Source organism: Lepidothrix coronata, unplaced genomic scaffold (genome assembly GCF_001604755.1).
Source record: "Lepidothrix coronata isolate B3197 unplaced genomic scaffold, Lepidothrix_coronata-1.0 Scaffold197, whole genome shotgun sequence".
NCBI classification, from domain to species: domain Eukaryota; kingdom Metazoa; phylum Chordata; class Aves; order Passeriformes; family Pipridae; genus Lepidothrix; species Lepidothrix coronata.
This window is the reverse complement of record NW_016690377.1, coordinates 751,306-766,680: the sequence shown is the minus strand read 5'-3', so window position 1 is coordinate 766,680 and position 15,375 is coordinate 751,306. Positions and strand designations below refer to the sequence as shown.

Below are 15,375 nucleotides of genomic sequence, written 5' to 3'. Positions count from 1 at the left end.
ACCCTCACCAGCTCCTGATGTGGCCTCAGCATCTTGGATGTCCCTTGAGGTCCCCAAGTTGATGCATGCACTGAGCCTGCGAGGGAAAAGAACAGCAGTGGGGGGGGCACCGAGAGTAGCCAGGAGGAGCAGCAGCAATGCCACAGGCACCAGGGATGGGATTGGGGTCCCAGCACCTACCTTGGGCACCGGGAAGGCGCCTCTCCATCAGAACACAGCTGGCCTGGCCAGCTGAGCCCACCGAGCTCCAGCAGCAGTGCAGGACAAGGCTCTGGCCACAGCTCGGACCTGCCTGGACCCAGCTGGCCCCTCGGCTGAGCCCTGCTCTTCTGGGGACAGGGCTGGGGGCACGGGCAGCACGTGGCCATGTCCCTCGTGCCAGCAAGGGGATGCCTGGGAAACCAGCACAGTCCCGCCCCGGGATGGGCACCCAGCACCCCCACCCACATCCCACAGGGCAAGGAGGGGGGAGAACATGCTGGGGGAGGTAAAACATCTGAGAAAGCCCCCACAGCCCCCCTGGAACGGCCCTCAAGTCCCCCCACAAAGTCACCACGCAGCTCCGTTTGCAGCTTTTCGCTTAAAAAATGTACAACAGGGCTCGAGGTACAAATATTCACAAATGTACAAAATATACAAAACCGGATCAACGCCGACCAAAGGTGCTGGAGATTCACCAGGGTCCGAAGGGACGGGGGGCCCAGGAACCCCGAGGCTGCCCGGAGCTGCCTCGTGAGGATGGGGGGAGCCCCTCACCCCCCCCTTGCCCAGCCACCTTCGAGAAAATTCCCCTCTCCCAGCCCGCTTCCCACCGCAGTGGCTGGAGCAGGGGAGGTCTTGCTTCTCTGGGGGGAGGCTCTGTCGGGGTGACCCCGTCCCTCCTGCTGCAGCACGGCCGGGGGGGCCGAGGTGTCCCCTCACTCCAAGGCTGCCCATGTTGCTATTTGGAGAGTGCAGATAAACCACAGCCCCCCCCCCCGATGCCCGCAGAGGTCACACTCTGACCCGGTGATAAGATAATGGGCTCAAAAGCAGCAGAAACAGGTCTGTGCCCTGGCCCCCTCTCCTGGCAGTGGGGAGGGGAGCTGGTGGGAGGTGGTCCTGCAGTGGAAGCCCCCAGGAACAGGCTGGAGGGATGGGGAGCTGGCAGGGTTGGGGTCAAGGCAGCTTCCACCCCTCTGCCCCCATTGCCCCCTGCCCACCCACATCAGCCTGTGCCAGCATCCCCCTCCCCTCCGTGAGCATCCCCGGAGCCCCCGGCCCCAGAGCTGCTCCGGGATAACCCTGAGAGGGCACACGGGGGCTGGGGGCCCCCCGAGGGGTCAAGACGGTGCCGGTGCCGGGGTTTGGCAGGAGGATTTGGCCGCAGGAGGGTGCGAGTTCACAGCAGCCGGGCTGGGGGGGTGGACAGAGGTGCCAATGGTGTAGTCAGCTGGCTGCAAGGAACAGTCAGACGGATGGTGGGCAGTGAGCCAGGGTGGTCTCGGGGAGACCCCAGGGCACCCCAGCCCCCCAAAACAGGCCCCTGTCCCTTACGTGTCGCCGGAAGAGCCGCTGCAAGAGGCTGCGCTTGGGGGGCTCGGGCAGCCGCTGCCAGTCCAGGTCGGGGGAGCGGGTCCCGCTGGGCCCAAACACGTTGAGGTCCTTGAAACACTCGGTCTCGATCATCTGGGGGGGTCAGGTCACCGCAGGGTTGGGCACCGGCAGCACCACAGCTGGGTGGGACCCCTCTGGTGCACCACGCCCCCAGTACCTCATTCTGCCAGGGGATGGAGACGCTGCCCGTGGCGAATTTGGCGTAGAAATCACTGTCGGTTTGGTCCAGGTTGACGCCCTTCACCGTGGAGAACTGCTCGATGTCCAGCACGTCCTTGCAATAAACCGCCCGCGGCTGCAGGGCCCGGGGGGCTGTCAGGGGGGCAGTGGGGGGAGTGAGGCTGTCCCCCCACACCGTGGGTGCCCACCCCTGCCCGGTCCTTACGTCCGGCACGAAGGGGGGGGTCATGATTCCGGCCTCCAGCCGCTTGAAGTTGATGGTCCTGAAGAAGGGATGTCGCTTCACCTCGGCCGCCCCGCCGGCCCCGCAGCCCAGTCGCACCCCGGGGTCCTTGGCCAGGAGCTGGGGAGGGGAACGGGGGTGTCACAGCAGGGATGGACCTGGCCCAGCCCCTGCAGGGATTCCTGGGTCCCCAGCTCACCAACTTGCAGATGGCCTGAGCGTCCTCGCTGAACTTGTCCGAGTAGAGCTCCTGCTCCTCCTGCACCCGCTTCTCCACCTCCTCCCGCTTCACCCGCTCCTTGCGGGCGCGGAAGGGCGACTGCCCCTCGATCATCTCGTACACCAGGCAGCCCAGGCCCCACCAGTCGGGGCTGAAGGTGTAGCGCTCGTTGCTGATCACCTCCGGGGCTGTGGGGCACAGCCCCCAGCTGTCAGTACCCAGGCACGGTGCCACACAAGGACCCTGGTCCAGCCCACCAGTGCAGCCCTCACGCTCACCCATGTAGCCGACGGTGCCCACGCGGCCGCGGATGGTCTCACCCTCGGGGATCTTGACAGCCAGCCCCAGGTCAGAGATCCTGATGTGGCCTGGGGCAGGGAGGGGGCTGAGGGCATTATCCCAGGGAAGGGTCACCTCACATCCCAGCACATTCCCCCAGAGCACAGCCAGGCACCCCCCAGATCACACAGAGACCCATCCCCACACCACGAGCACGGGCAGGGCCACACCCAGCAGCTCCCTCCTCACCATCGTCATCCAGCAGGATATTCTCCGGCTTCAGGTCCCTGTGGGGACAGAGGGGTGGCTCAGCCCCGTGCAGAGGGGTGGCTCAGCACCCGCTGCCCCATGCCCAGCTCACCTGTAGACGATGCCCTCCTGGTGCAGGTGCTGGAGCCCACAGCAGATCTCTGCTGCGTAGAAGGCCACGCGCTTGTCCTCAAAGCCGGGGTTCCCCATGTTGTAGATGTGGAACTTGAGGTCTCCCCCGTTCATGATGGTCAGCACCAGGCACAGAGCGTCCTTCGTCTCGTAGGCATAGGCCAGGCTCACCTGTGTGCCCACCTTGGCCGTCAGCACCAGCCCCGGCCCCCCCAGCCCCTCGGGAGGGTCCCACACGCACCACAAACCGGCTGTTGACCTTCTCCAGGATCTGCTTCTCGTTCAGGGCCATCGCCTCCCCTTTCCGCTTCTTGATCCGCTTCTTCTCCAGTTTCTTGCAGGCGTACATCTTGCCCGTGGCCCGCACCTGGCAGGCGCACACCTGGGGGGCCGGGGCCAGCGGTGGGGTGAGCCCCCGGCCCGTCCACCCCCCCAGCCCTCCCTCCTCCGTGGTCGTACCTCTCCGAACCCGCCCTTGCCCAGGATCCGGTACTGCCGGAAGGTGTCCTTGGTGACAGCCTGCCTGGAACGCACAGCCCCAGCCGGACACGTCAGCCCCGCGCCCTCCAGGGCCCCCAACACCCCTCAGAGCCCTCACCTTTCCAGGTACTTCCACTGCAGGAACCGGTCGAAGTACATGCTGGCCCGGTAGTCGGCGAAGGGGTCCCCGCTCAGGAACTGGTGCAGGGGGCTGTGGGGAGAGGGGGCTGTTGGTGCCACCGCAGCCCCCTTGTCCCCCAGCCCTGGGCAGGGTGCTCACCGCAGGCAGCTGCTGAACAGGTCCTTGCAGGGGCTCTTCTGCAGGTCCTGAAGGTACTCACTGGCGTGGGGGTGGCCCACCTCGGGCAGGGAGTCCGGGGACTGCCAAGGGGAGCAGAGGGATCACACCCACGCCCTGGGGACATCACTCCTGCACCCCACCTGCGATCCCATCTCATCCTGGTCACTTCCTGGAGGGGGAAAAGCCCCCCCAGGACTCACCTCCTGTCTGAGGAACCGCTGGATGATCTCTTCACCCATCTCCTTCCGCTTCTCATCTGGGGAGAGTTCGTACTCCTCCTGGGACGCCCGAGGAGAAGAGGGTGCTGCAGACGGGGCACCAGGCACAGCTCTGCCCTGTGACCCCACTGAGCCTCCCCATCTCTTAGAATGAGGTAGGTCTGCCCTGGCCACGGGGCGAGGGATTCCCCCCTGCTCCTGCCCTATGGGCACCACCCACAGCAGGCACACCTGGGACTGATCCTCAGCCACAGTCCTGGGGTCACACTGGACCCACCACAGGGCTCAGCCCAACCCCAAACACCTCAGTGCATCCCGAGCATCCCGAGGGTCCCTCACCACGGCGTCCAGGAAGCGGATGCAGCGCAGGAGCTCCGGCCGTGTCTCACAGAACTGCCGGAAGAGCAGGCGGCCGATGGGCTGCCGCTGGCACAGGCTGCCGTAGTCCTGCTCTGCAGGGGAAGGCAGGAGCTGCCACAGGAGCTGCCCAGCACACACCGCAGCCCCGGCTGTGCCAGGACCTGCGAGCTGGTTCTGCCGGCTCCCGGTGCCCTCCCGGCTCACCCAGGCCCTTCCGCAGCTCGTCGCACTGGCTGATGTGCGGGAACCGCAGGATCTCCCTCCACTTCTTGCTCCGGCCTTTCCTCTTGCTGCCGCCTCCTGCAGCCGGGAATGAAGGGCCAAGGTCATGTTGGCAGGATGGGCATCGCTGCTCTGGGCCACCAGTGATGAGGGAAATGGGGTGGCAGAGCCCCTGCCCAGTCCTGCAGAGTCACCTGGTTTGGGGGTTCCCTGATCCCACCGCTCCTGGCCCCCAAAACCCATTGCTCACACACCACACGCTGCCAGCACTGCTCTGGGCTTTGGGCACTGCTAAAGCCATGTGGGAAAACAGACCCCCAGCCCCAGAGTGGGCTCTGACCCTTCAGGGACCCTGATTCTGAACAGTCGAGGGGATCCCCACCCAGTCCTGACTCCCAGGGCAGGGAGGGGATCCCCCTCGGCATTATTTGGCACCAGGGGAGGCTGAGCCTGGCATGTGCAGGATTCCTCCTGCACAGTGTCGCTCCCTCCTGTAAACATCTGGCTTCCTTATTCCCCCATCCTCGGCAATGGGAACTCTGCAGGGACACAGAGGGGGCAGAGGGGTGGCCCCCCACCAGCCACCACTCCCTCCTGGGCGGACACTTGGTGCGTGAAGTCATCCCTGCAGGGACCTGACATCAGCACGGCCCGAGCTGGTGCCCGGCCAGCACCACCCACCGCCAGCCCCGGTGACGCCGAGGCGAGCCCGCGGTGCTGGGCTCCAGCGGGGCCGGCACTCCGGCCGGGCAGAGCTTCCTGCCGTCATCGCCGGCTTCCTCCAGCAGGAATCACCCCGCGCCAGCCAGCGGAGGGGCCTCGGGAGCGAGAGGGCCCTGGGCCCCCTGCTCACCCTGACACGGGGGCACAGGGGCCTGAGGAAGAGGAGCAGCCGCTCCCCTCGGCCTGCGGTGCCCAGGCTGGAGCCCCCCGGGCTCCTGGCAAAGGGATGATGCCCAGGCAAGGACCTTCCACCTGCCCCAGGAGCCATCCTGGCATGGCAGGCCAGGCCGACCCGACCTCGCAGGGATGCTCGGCGGGATGCTCCTGGGATGGACCTCACTGGGCCCCCTGTGCCTTCCAGCACCTTCCATGACGGCCTGTCACTCCAAGCATGGGGATCCCCAGACATGGCTATGGGGTCTCAGCTTTTCACTGAGGAGGCTCCAATCCTCCCCACTGCTCCAATCTCCACCCAGCCGGGACCCAGCCCTTGTCCCAGCCCTGGTCTCACTCCACATCCCCGCTTCCATCACCTCTCACACCGTCACACACCGACATTAACCCATTTGGTGCCCACGGCGGCAGAGCCACCCTCACTCCAAATTCTTCTCCAGCACCAGCTCCGTTGAGGCTCTGGCTCATGCAGGAGCCGTCAAGCATCCCATGGGACAGGAGCAGCCCCGAGCAGGAGCATCGCTGGGATCGCCCATGGCTGCTTCAAGCTGCCGACACCAAACCTCTCCCTCCCTGGCGAGAACAGCGGCACCGCTCCGGCCCCGGCACATGGGCTGTCCCCGCGGCACCCCCAGCACTGCCGGGAGCGACAGGATGGGGGTAAGGAGACCTTTGGGATACAGGGATGTGCAGGACCAAACCCTGACACGCCTGGCCCCCAATTCTCCTGCAGGGCAGCGCCGGTGGCTCCAGGGCCGCTCGCTTTTCGGTCAGGAAGGTTCAGTGACGAGGGCGCCGGCTTCCCAAAGGAAACCAAAAGCAAACAAAGGCTCCCTGGGAGCCCGTGCCAAGTCCCGCTCCGGAGGGGCGCGACGCCCGCAGCTCCTCGCCCCGGCGGCCACAGGGCTCGCACCAGGACGGCACCGCCGGCACCTCCCGGCGAGGCTGAGTTCGTCCTGGCAGTGCCCGTTTGGCTCCGGCCTGCACCGAACCGTCCCGGCACCGGCAAAGTTCGGCTGGAGCGAGCCCCGTCCGTGCCAGGCTCGTCCCACCGGCACGGACACACGGACAGAGCGGCTCCCGGCCACCCCTGCACACGCACCCCTCGGGGAACGGCACTAAATCGCTTTTTTCGCTCCCTGCTCCCGTCCCCGGGTCTGCGGGCGGGTGTGACGGACGGACAGACACGTCCCAGCGCACCGGGCACAGCTCCGGGGCAGCCGGTCCCTCCGGGGGCTCGGCGATGCCACCCGGGACGAGCCCACCCGGCACCCGCCGTCCCGACCGAGGGGTCCCGGGGTGCCCGCGGAGGGGTTCGGGGGGGGTGCCCCGGGCTGGGGGTGCCTGTTGGGAAGGGGTCGCGGGGAGGACACCGGGGTGCAGCCTGGGAACGGGGAGCAGGGACCAGGTGCCGGTACCTTCCCGTGCCTTGAGCAGGACGGTGTTGGCCACGATGTTCTCCAGCTCCATGGCGCGGGGGTCCCCGCACACCATGCCCGGCGCGGTCCGGGCGCCTCCCGCCGCCACCGGCCGCCTCCGGGGCTGCGTCACCGCCGTGACGTCACGGGCCGCCCCCGGCGTCACGGGATTATGTAAAGGGACAGCGGGAGCGACCCCGCGCCTCGGGGGTCCCCCCGACACCCCAGTCGGGGGTCCGGCCGCACCAGCTCCTCGCACCGCCCACCTCGGGCGGGAGGCACCGAACCCGAGACTACCGGCACCAGCGCAGGCTTTCTCCTCCTCCTCTTCTTCCCACCCTCCAGCAACGAGACCCCAGGGCGCTGGGAAGGGGGAGTCCCGACCTATCCAGGTCCCAAAAAACCATCCCCTCCCACTGGGGATTTTCCAGCTGCAGGAGCCACCTCCAGCTCCATAAAGGCTTTTTTTTTTTAGCATTTCCTTGTTTACACCTTTGCCACCCCCAAACCCACAACACCCACTTGAGCCCACCCAACGGGTGGGGACGCGTTTCCCCCCAAAGCAAGTGGGCCCCGGGCCAGCGAGGGGGAAGCTGTGCTGGCCACGTTGGCTGTTGGCTCTCCAGGACAGCTCTGCTCAGCCCCAGCAAGAGGAGCTGGGCTTGTCCTGCACAGAAACCAGCCACTTCGGAAGACAAGACCCCTGCCGTCCCCCCAGCACAGACTCTTCCCCCCAGAGAACTTCCCCACTGCCCAGGAAAGTGGTCTGAGCTTCCACAGGGATTGTCCCTGACGAGGTTTGCCCTTCCCTGCCCACACACGGGAGGCTCCCGGAGCCTGGCAGCTGCCCAAAGCCAACCCCAATCCAACGTCACAGCCAAGGACTCTCCTACCTCTGGCAGCACCGGGACACGCTCGGGGCAAAGGACGTTCCAACCTGAGGCAGCCGCGCCGGCTCCACCAGAGCACTGAGGTGAGGAGGGGTTGGAGGCAGAGGGGCTGTGCTGCCCCTGGTGTGGCAGCTCTTCATCAGCAGGTAATTAGTGGGCTCAGCTGCAGGGGAGCAGCACAGCCTGGCTGGGGGGTGCTGGTAATCTTTGTTGGGGTACAGGGGGTGCCCAGGTTCTTTTCCCTATCCCAGAGGGAAGGATCTTGCTTTTCCTTGGAGCAAGCCTGCTCCCCCTGCACAGCACCCGGCAGGGACACGAGTTGGCACAAGGGGTGCTCGTCTTCAGAGAGGGGGGACCAGAACACCAGGACCAGAACACTGGAAAACCAGTGATGCCAGGATCAAGGATTTATTTACACTTCAAGGAAAACTCTCGCCCAGAGTCACATGAGGAGGAAAAAGCAAACAAACCCAAAGAGCAGCGATTTGCCTCCCAAACACAAACGCTCGCTCCCAGCCGTTGTGCCAGACCTCATCTCCTTCTCTGCAAGGAGACTAAAGGCATGATTTGTGTACAGAAAATACAATCTGAAAATAAAGGCCGCCTTTCCAAGGAGCTCTGTCCCTGCACAGGCGGATCAGGAGCCCCGAAGGGGCAGCAGCTCTAGTACTCGTCCAGCGTGTCCGCCCGCGGCACCGACAGGCCCCGCTCCTTCAGCGCCTGCACCTTCAGCTTCTCCGACTCCTGCTTGGCCTGCAGCTCCACCCGCTGCTCCTCCAGGATCTCCTCAATGGACACCTGCTGCAGAGGTGTGTCGCTCTCCTTCTCCAGGTCCTGTGGGAGAAATGACCTGTTGAGCTCTGCACAGCACCCCGGACCGCAGGACACCTGTGCCCACACACCTTCCACAGGTGCCATCAAAGGGTGGAGGTGACGGCAAACAGAGGTCCTGGAGGCATCCCGAGGAGTGGGAACATGGGCAGGGACCCCCGGGCCAGCAGGGAGGTGACAGGCAGCCACTAATGACACTCTCCAGCAATGCCACACAGAAGCTGGAGCTTCCCTGCAGCTCCCCCACATTGCTCTTCATCCCTCACATCATCCCTGATGGGCTTCAGCTACGGGAGACACCTCTGCCATCTGCACCCTGGGAGCATTTCTGTGATGGTTCAGCCTGAACTGGCCCTGGGAGGGGGCTTAAATTCCAGCCCCCCAGTAGGACAGTGACTGTATTTCTCAGCAGACAGACAGACCACAAATGCCCCCAGCTCAGTCCCAGGCTGCTGCACGAGCTGTTCACTTACAATTTCCCCCAGCAGAACCACGTTCTCGCCCCTCACGACAAAGATGCCCCGAGGGATGTCCCCATACTTCTTGCCCACGTGGATGCGCTCCACAGTCTGGTGCAACACCAAGTTTGCTACAGCGACGAGAGAGACAGAAAACCATCCACATTTCGCTGTGATTTCCGGCTGCACCGAGCGTCCCGTCCCACCAGGCAGAGCCCCCCGGGCGGTGATGGTGCTCTCCCACCACTCGGTGGGTGCTCTGAGCCGCGCCCCCGAAGGCACCGACCGTCTCCCCAGCTCTCACCACCTCGGCAGCTCCCGCCCTCAGCTCCCACAGCCGTGCGGGCAGGGCGGGGAGAGAGCTCAGACCCCCGGGCTGAGCCCACCTGAGACCCTCGTGCCTTCGGCAGCGGAGAAGACGGCGGGCGTTGTTGGTGCTGCAGGTTCTTGGCAAGGAGCGAGCGATGGGCCGGAGCGCGAACATCACCCGGGCTATTTCTGCCCAAACAGCGATGCCAGAGCATCAGCGCTGGACACAATCACGGGGGGGAGCTCCCGGTTCTGGGAGAAGCACCAAGCGACACACAGGCGGGTGTTTGACCCGCAGCACGAACACGCTCTAAAAACGCACCGCGGACCCCTCTTCCTCCTCCTCCTCCTCCTCCCTGCCCGGGACCGGCCCCAGGGGGTGCCCGCAGCCCCCCGCAGCCCCCGGCCCGGCCGTACCGAACTGGTCGATGCTGCGCAGGTACCCGATGAGCGTCCGCCCGTCCCGCAGCAGCACCAGGTGCTTCTCTGCGGGGGAAACGAGAGCGGGGCGTCGGTCCCGGCCCCGAGACAGCGCGAGGGGACCGGAGCCCACGGGGGGACCGGAGCCCACGGGGGGACCGGAGCCCACAGGGGGCGTCTCCCCGCGGGGAGAGGGGTCGGGGCACTCACTGTCGATGTCCTGGATCAGACTGGCCGTGCCGGGCATGTAGTTCATGGTGGTGCCGCCGCCGCAGCGGAAGCGCCGCCATGCGCCGGTGCCGCCGCCACCGCCCCGGAACCGGGCGGGGCCCCGCGGGGCGCGGCCCCTTTTAAGCCGTGCGCGCGGGGCGGGCGCCGATTGGGCGGCGGCGGCGGGGCGCGGGCGCCGATTGGGCGCGGGGCGCGCGCGGGGCGCGGCCATTGGCGGCGGCCATGGAGCGGCGCGGGCGCGCGGCCGCGCCGGGCCCGCCCGGGTCCCCCCGCCCGCCGGAGGCCGCGCAGGTAACGGGGACGGGGCGGGCAGGGCAAGGCACAGCCCCGCGGGACGGGCGGCAGCGACCCCGGCCCCGGCCCCTGCCCGGCGCCCCCGCGCCCCGCCGGTTTGGGGTTCCCGGGGCTCCGTTCGCGGGTCTCCGCCCCCCGGGCGCGTAACGGGGCGCAGATGCCCCATCCCGGGCGCGGGGAAGCGCTGCCGGCGGACCCGACTCACGGGGAGGTTTCTGGGGCACGTGTTTTAGCGCAGCGGTCCCGGTGATGCCGCCATCCCGGGCCGGTTCGGCGAGCGGGAGACCCCCGATCCCACGGCTGGGCATTCCCGGGTCCGAGCCCCTGGATGGGCATTCCCGGATCCCTTACTGGGATTATCGCAGCGAGAGCTTTTTTGGGGCCGCTGTGCAAATTCTGTGCGAAGGGAAAGGCTTTGCCCTCCCAGAGCGGGGTGAGCTCTCCAGACACGGCTGTGGTTTGGTTTATCCTGTGGGACGTGCAGGTCTGGTCCGGCTCTTCCATAAATCCCGGCACACAGGTTGTGCAGTCTCTGCTGCCTGAAGCAGCTCGGGGGCAAAACGCTGCTTTGCCCAAAGCTACAGGGAGTCATCCCTGAGCTCCTGAAATCCTGTGCTTAGTCGTCCTCTCTGTGGTTGAGTGGAAGTTCACGTTCCATAGACACATTACTGGGATGGATCCAGGTAAATCCCAACACATCCTGGGCGTGCAGACCTTCCATACACAGGTTCTCAGACCCACATGAGCTGTGGGCTCAGGGAGCTGCACTCCTGCTCCTCAGGCCTGGGGCTGCTACAGCTCCTCTGTTTGCATCCTGTCTGTGTGAGAATGAGCAGGGAAATGGACTTTCCTGGAGTGTTTTCCACCCTCTGGTCAGTGATGCAGTGCCGGGGTCATGCTCCCAGGAGCTGCTCCCTGTGAGGGGCTGCACCCTGAGCTGACATGGTTAAGCTCAGTGTTAGATCTGGCACGGCCAGGTTAGACCAGGAGAACCTAAAACTGGGTGAGATCAGCCCGGGGCTGAAGGAACCCCCTGGTTAAACACTGCAGGAAGGGCCAGTCCCTGTTCCCAGAGCCCCTCTGCCCATGTCCATGCCCACTCACCTTTCCTCTGCTCTCCAGGCCATGGATTCTCCCTATGCCAACGGAGCCTACAGCCCCCCGTACCCGCACTACCCCAGCCTGCCCCAGGCACGGGGGTTCTACTGCTCGGGGCCCCCCCGTGCCCCCTACCCCCCGGAGCCCACGGGCCTGTACCGGCCTCCATCGCCCGCTCCCGCCTGGAGCTACGTGTCCCCGGAGTGTCCCGCCGAGGGCTCCGCGCTCCGGAGGCAGCAGGTCCCTGGCTACTCCCCACCACAGGTAAGGGACAGTCTCCAGCCCCGGGGTTGGCGTGCGCAGTTCGTGGGATGTTTTTTGGGGGCTGTGGTGGGGGATGTCCAACCTGAACCGCCCCTGGAACAGCTTGAGGCCGTTTCCTCTTGTCCTGTCTCTTGTTCCCTGGGAACAGAGCTCCACCCTTCAGCTCCCAGGGCTGTGTGGAGGGAGCAGTGCTGGGAGTGACCCCGGTGGTAACACCTGTTCCCCCTCTCCTTGCAGACCCCGGGAATGCCGATCCCGCAGTATCCGTATGGAGACAGCAGTGCAGGGGTCACGGCACAGGGGCCTGTGCCACAGCCCAGAGCCCCAGAGGACACATGGGGCCCCCCCTCAGTGTATGGGGTGCAGCCACGTTACGCCTGGCCCACGGCCCCGGGGCACGGGAACCTGTACGTGTCCGACTCACACCCGTCCTGGACCAACAGTGGGGCTCCTTCCCACCCTCCCGCCTGGGACTCACAGGTACAGGGACCTCTTGGCAGACAGGAGACCAAAATCCACAGTTGTGGTTCTGTAAACTACTGGAGGTACCAGACATCCTGGGGTGGGTCTGGAAATGGGTCAGACCTCGCCTGGCTTGTCTGAGAGCAGCAAAATCAGAAATTGTCCAGCAGGGAGCATGGGACTGACCTGTGGGACAGGTGTTCAGCTACAGGTGCTTGTTTTGGGCACAGCCATCCCCTGCTGAGGAGGGGTTTAAGTAAAAATCAGAAGGAAAATGTCTGTTCATTTGGCTTGGTCTGGGTTCGATCAGGAGCCAAGTGACTCTCCAGAGGTTTGATCCCCAAAGTGCAGCAGCCCTGAGAGGGAGATTTGGGGATAGGGGCTGCTGTTCCTTGGGAACAGCTCCAGAGTGTGTTGCCTGTGGAGAAGGATCTTCTGGTCTACCCAAACAGGACCGTGCTGAAATCTGTTCAGCATCTCCCCTGTCCCTGGGTAACGAGGGTTCAGGGGCTCACTCTGCTCCTGCAGACACGTGCCCCTTGCTGGGGTTCTGCTCCAGCAGTGCAGATCCCTGTGCCCAGTTTCCCCAGCCCTGCCCACACGTGGTGCAGGCTGAGAGTGGAGACCCCCCGGGTTTAAGGGAGATGCTCTTACGGGTGTTTTCTCCCTCCGACCGCAGGACTCTGCCTACGACAGACCCGAGCAGAGCCCGAGCCAGCACAGCTACTACTCCGAGGTGAACCAGCAGCCCTCGGGGCCGGTGGGGGAGCCCAGGCCGGCCCAGCCCCGGGTGCAGTACAGTGCCCAGCCCCAGCTGTACGACCTCGCCCCGCGCCGGCCCGCCAGCCGGGAGCCCGGAGCCAAACCTGCCGACCCCCCTCCTGCAAATCCCACAGCCATCCAGCCCGAGATCCAGAGGATCCTCCACGTCATGGGGCAGGCTGAGCAGCTGGAGGAAGAGGTGGATGAGTTTGTAGGGAAAAAGACAGATAAATCTTACCGGCTCCTGGAGGAGATGTTGACCAAGCTGCTGCTGGAGCTGGATTCCATCGAGACTGGGGGCCAGGACAGTGTCCGGCAGGCCAGGAAAGAGTCCGTCCACAGAATTCAGGCCATACTGGAAAAACTGGAAAGAAAGGGATTGTGAAAGCACATCAGCCACAACACACGGCCTGTTGTTGAGGTTCCAAAGAGTTTCAGTTCTCTTAAATCTCAGCTCTTTCTGCTACGCACTACTGACAATGGAAAATAGCAATAAGCCCTGAGTTAACAATCAAAACAAACCCACGAAAAAGCCACCCCAGAAGCCCAGCCCTGACAGACAACTTGGCAAAGGACAAATTGAGAGAGGTTTGAAGAAGCAAACGTCATTAATGAAGATGTTGAAGAGGACTGGGCTGAGGATGGAGCCCTGTGGGGCTGTGTACAGAATTCCCCAGACCAGGCCCAATCTCTGGGTGCCTCCTGCAGCTACAGTCTTTAAACACTTGCCAGATGTGCTGCAACGTGCAGCCACCAACCAAGACTCAGGGCTTGTCCTCACTGCCTGTGTTTTCAGCTTCAGCTCCCTCACCATAAAGCCCGTGTGTCCTCGTGGGGGTTGTTTGGCTTTAGTGCACTCAAGGAGTGACACCGAAGTGCTGGAGGGGGGCACTGTGCTGGCACATCACGTCGGGCTGTTCCTCCTCTGAGGTGAGAAGCCAGTCTGGGGTGTCCCTGTGGACTTAGGAACACAGACTGGAAATCCCAGTTCTGCCACTGGAAAGGAGAGGTGCAAGCGGAGGAATGATGTCAGAACAGATGCAGGGGGTTTGGAATTGATTTCCAGGTCACTTGGGTAAAAATCCCGTTTAATGTCCCTCTCATCCTGTGAGTTTTGTGTCCCACTGCACAGCGGGGAGGGAACAGCTCAGCCTGTTTCAGCCTCCTGGTTACAACGTGCTCAGTGACTCATTGCTGTGTGTGACACTTAATAAACCCTGACAAGTTTTAAATGTTATTTTGTAATTGAGACGTCTCAAAGTCTCTTTTTCTTTAAAGAGAAGTGGTGGGGAAGGTTGTGTAACTCAGACCAAAACTCCAGCCGGGCTGTCTGGGTGCCCAGGTCAGGGGTGAGTGGAACATCTGAGAACACTGGGCTGGGGGTGTCAGTGTGTCCCATCACCTCCCAGGCAGTGCAGATGCTCCAGGAGCCTCCAGCTGTGGCTCCAGGAGCTGTGGCCAAGTTTTGGAAGGGGTTTTGGCACGCCTGAGGCTGGGAGTGCCCTGACCATGCACTCTGAGGGGCTGACAGCCAACCGATGTCCTGGAGGCACCCAGCAGATCCCACATTTCCAGATGGAGCTGCGGGCATGGGACTGACCTCTGGAGCTCGTTGGATGTGTCTGTGATCACACGTGGTCAGCCTGCACACCCAGCCGTGTCTGGGGTGAGCTGGGAGGGAGCTGGGACAGGGAAAGACTCAGCTGCTGTTTCATCTTGTCCTGTCAGGAGGGAGCAGCCAGGCTGAGCTATTCCATGCTTGCAGCCTGTTATCTGCCTGTGGCTGTGTTAATCACAGAATCGTGGGATGGTTTGGGTTGGAAAGGACTTCAAAGCTCATCTAGTTGCAACCTCTCTGCTATGGGCAGGGACAGCTTCCACTAGAGCAGGATGTCTCTGAGCCCTGTCCAACCTGGCCTTGGACACTCCCAGGGATGGGGCAGCCACAGCTTCCCTGGGCAGCCTGTGCCAGGGCCTCACCACTCTGACAGGGAAAAAATTTTTCATAATATTCAATCTAAACCTGCTCTCTCTGAGTTTGAAACCATTCCCCCATGTCCTGGGCAGCCAGCAGCTGTCAGCCTAAAATCCCTGGAGCTGGCTGAAACCGTTTTCTGTGTTTCTTTCAGTAGCACGAATCCCATCAGGAACAACTCTGCATTGTTTATTACCTCCTGTCTGCTTCAATCCCCATTTCCCTCCTCTCTGTTGCCAGGGAGAGGAGGCAGGTAGATCCCAGCTGTGTGAGGAGGAGTGTGGAGTAATCCTGGTGCCTCACGCTCAGCACTGCAATGCAGGGAGCTGGGAGAGAGGGACATGCTGTGCAGGTGGCTGGTGTGTCCCCAGCACTCTGGGGACAGGACAAAGGTCCCTGTGCTGTGGTGACCTGCTAAGAACAGGGTGAGAAGAACTGCAGGTACGTGCATGGCATCCAAACCAGGGAAAACCTGTGAGGAAGGAGGAAGCTGTTTTGGTGCTGAACCCATCCAGGTAACGTACTCCTGAACGATATTTCCTGTTCCTGCCTCCTTGGCAGAGGGTTATGTAAATCCCTAGTGAAAAGCACAGGAGGGAGCATTAA

At 63.7% G+C, this 15,375-nt stretch overlaps 3 protein-coding genes across 6 annotated transcripts; 1 reads left to right on the top strand and 2 right to left on the bottom strand.

Moving 5' to 3' along the window:
• Positions 1-1,294: 1,294 nt before the first annotated feature.
• On the bottom strand, positions 1,295-6,890 carry LOC108505656 (G protein-coupled receptor kinase 5-like). Its single transcript, XM_017831891.1, has 16 exons — positions 6,776-6,890; positions 4,443-4,538; positions 4,218-4,330; positions 3,861-3,938; positions 3,640-3,740; positions 3,478-3,570; positions 3,339-3,402; positions 3,121-3,261; positions 2,860-3,050; positions 2,748-2,785; positions 2,498-2,587; positions 2,199-2,407; positions 1,982-2,119; positions 1,754-1,891; positions 1,537-1,668; positions 1,295-1,436 (listed from the first exon to the last, which is right to left on the bottom strand). Exons 1-16 carry the CDS (start codon positions 6,849-6,851, stop codon positions 1,323-1,325), a joined length of 1,812 nt encoding a protein of 603 aa, XP_017687380.1. The 5' UTR covers positions 6,852-6,890; the 3' UTR covers positions 1,295-1,322.
• Positions 6,891-7,664: 774 nt separating this feature from the next.
• BAG4 (BCL2 associated athanogene 4) lies at positions 7,665-14,039 on the top strand. 4 transcript variants are annotated; one of them, XM_017831895.1, is made up of 4 exons: positions 7,665-7,748; positions 11,331-11,570; positions 11,808-12,050; positions 12,712-14,039. In XM_017831895.1, exons 2-4 carry the CDS (start codon positions 11,334-11,336, stop codon positions 13,177-13,179), a joined length of 948 nt encoding a protein of 315 aa, XP_017687384.1. In that variant the 5' UTR covers positions 7,665-7,748; positions 11,331-11,333; the 3' UTR covers positions 13,180-14,039. The 4 variants fall into 4 exon arrangements, with proteins under 4 accessions (XP_017687384.1, XP_017687382.1, XP_017687385.1 ...); XM_017831893.1 differs by having other exon boundaries at positions 7,690-7,811; XM_017831896.1 differs by lacking the exon at positions 7,665-7,748 and adding an exon at positions 10,166-10,205.
• On the bottom strand, positions 8,058-9,998 carry LSM1 (LSM1 homolog, mRNA degradation associated). Its single transcript, XM_017831898.1, has 4 exons — positions 9,894-9,998; positions 9,681-9,749; positions 8,970-9,085; positions 8,058-8,499 (listed from the first exon to the last, which is right to left on the bottom strand). The coding sequence occupies exons 1-4, from the start codon at positions 9,937-9,939 to the stop codon at positions 8,329-8,331; spliced, it is 402 nt and encodes a 133-aa protein (XP_017687387.1). The 5' UTR covers positions 9,940-9,998; the 3' UTR covers positions 8,058-8,328.
• Positions 14,040-15,375: the final 1,336 nt, after the last annotated feature.

Bases quoted from the DNA above. Each gene is read 5' to 3' on its own strand.
- LOC108505656 (XM_017831891.1), bottom strand. From the start codon at position 6,851: ATGGTGTGCGGGGACCCCCGCGCCATGGAGCTGGAGAACATCGTGGCC. The intron at 4,539-6,775 runs GTACCGGCACCT...TCCCGGCTGCAG, and splicing joins CCTGCTCAAGGCACGGGAAG to GAGGCGGCAGCAAGAGGAAA. The intron at 4,331-4,442 runs GTGAGCCGGGAG...CTTCCCCTGCAG, and splicing joins CGAGCTGCGGAAGGGCCTGG to AGCAGGACTACGGCAGCCTG.
- LSM1 (XM_017831898.1), bottom strand. From the start codon at position 9,939: ATGAACTACATGCCCGGCACGGCCAGTCTGATCCAGGACATCGACA. The intron at 9,750-9,893 runs GTGAGTGCCCCG...TTTCCCCCGCAG, and splicing joins TCTGATCCAGGACATCGACA to AGAAGCACCTGGTGCTGCTG. The intron at 9,086-9,680 runs GTACGGCCGGGC...TCGTCGCTGTAG, and splicing joins GCGCAGCATCGACCAGTTCG to CAAACTTGGTGTTGCACCAG.
- BAG4 (XM_017831895.1), top strand. From the start codon at position 11,334: ATGGATTCTCCCTATGCCAACGGAGCCTACAGCCCCCCGTACCCGCAC. The intron at 11,571-11,807 runs GTAAGGGACAGT...CTCTCCTTGCAG, and splicing joins CTGGCTACTCCCCACCACAG to ACCCCGGGAATGCCGATCCC. The intron at 12,051-12,711 runs GTACAGGGACCT...CTCCGACCGCAG, and splicing joins CTCCCGCCTGGGACTCACAG to GACTCTGCCTACGACAGACC.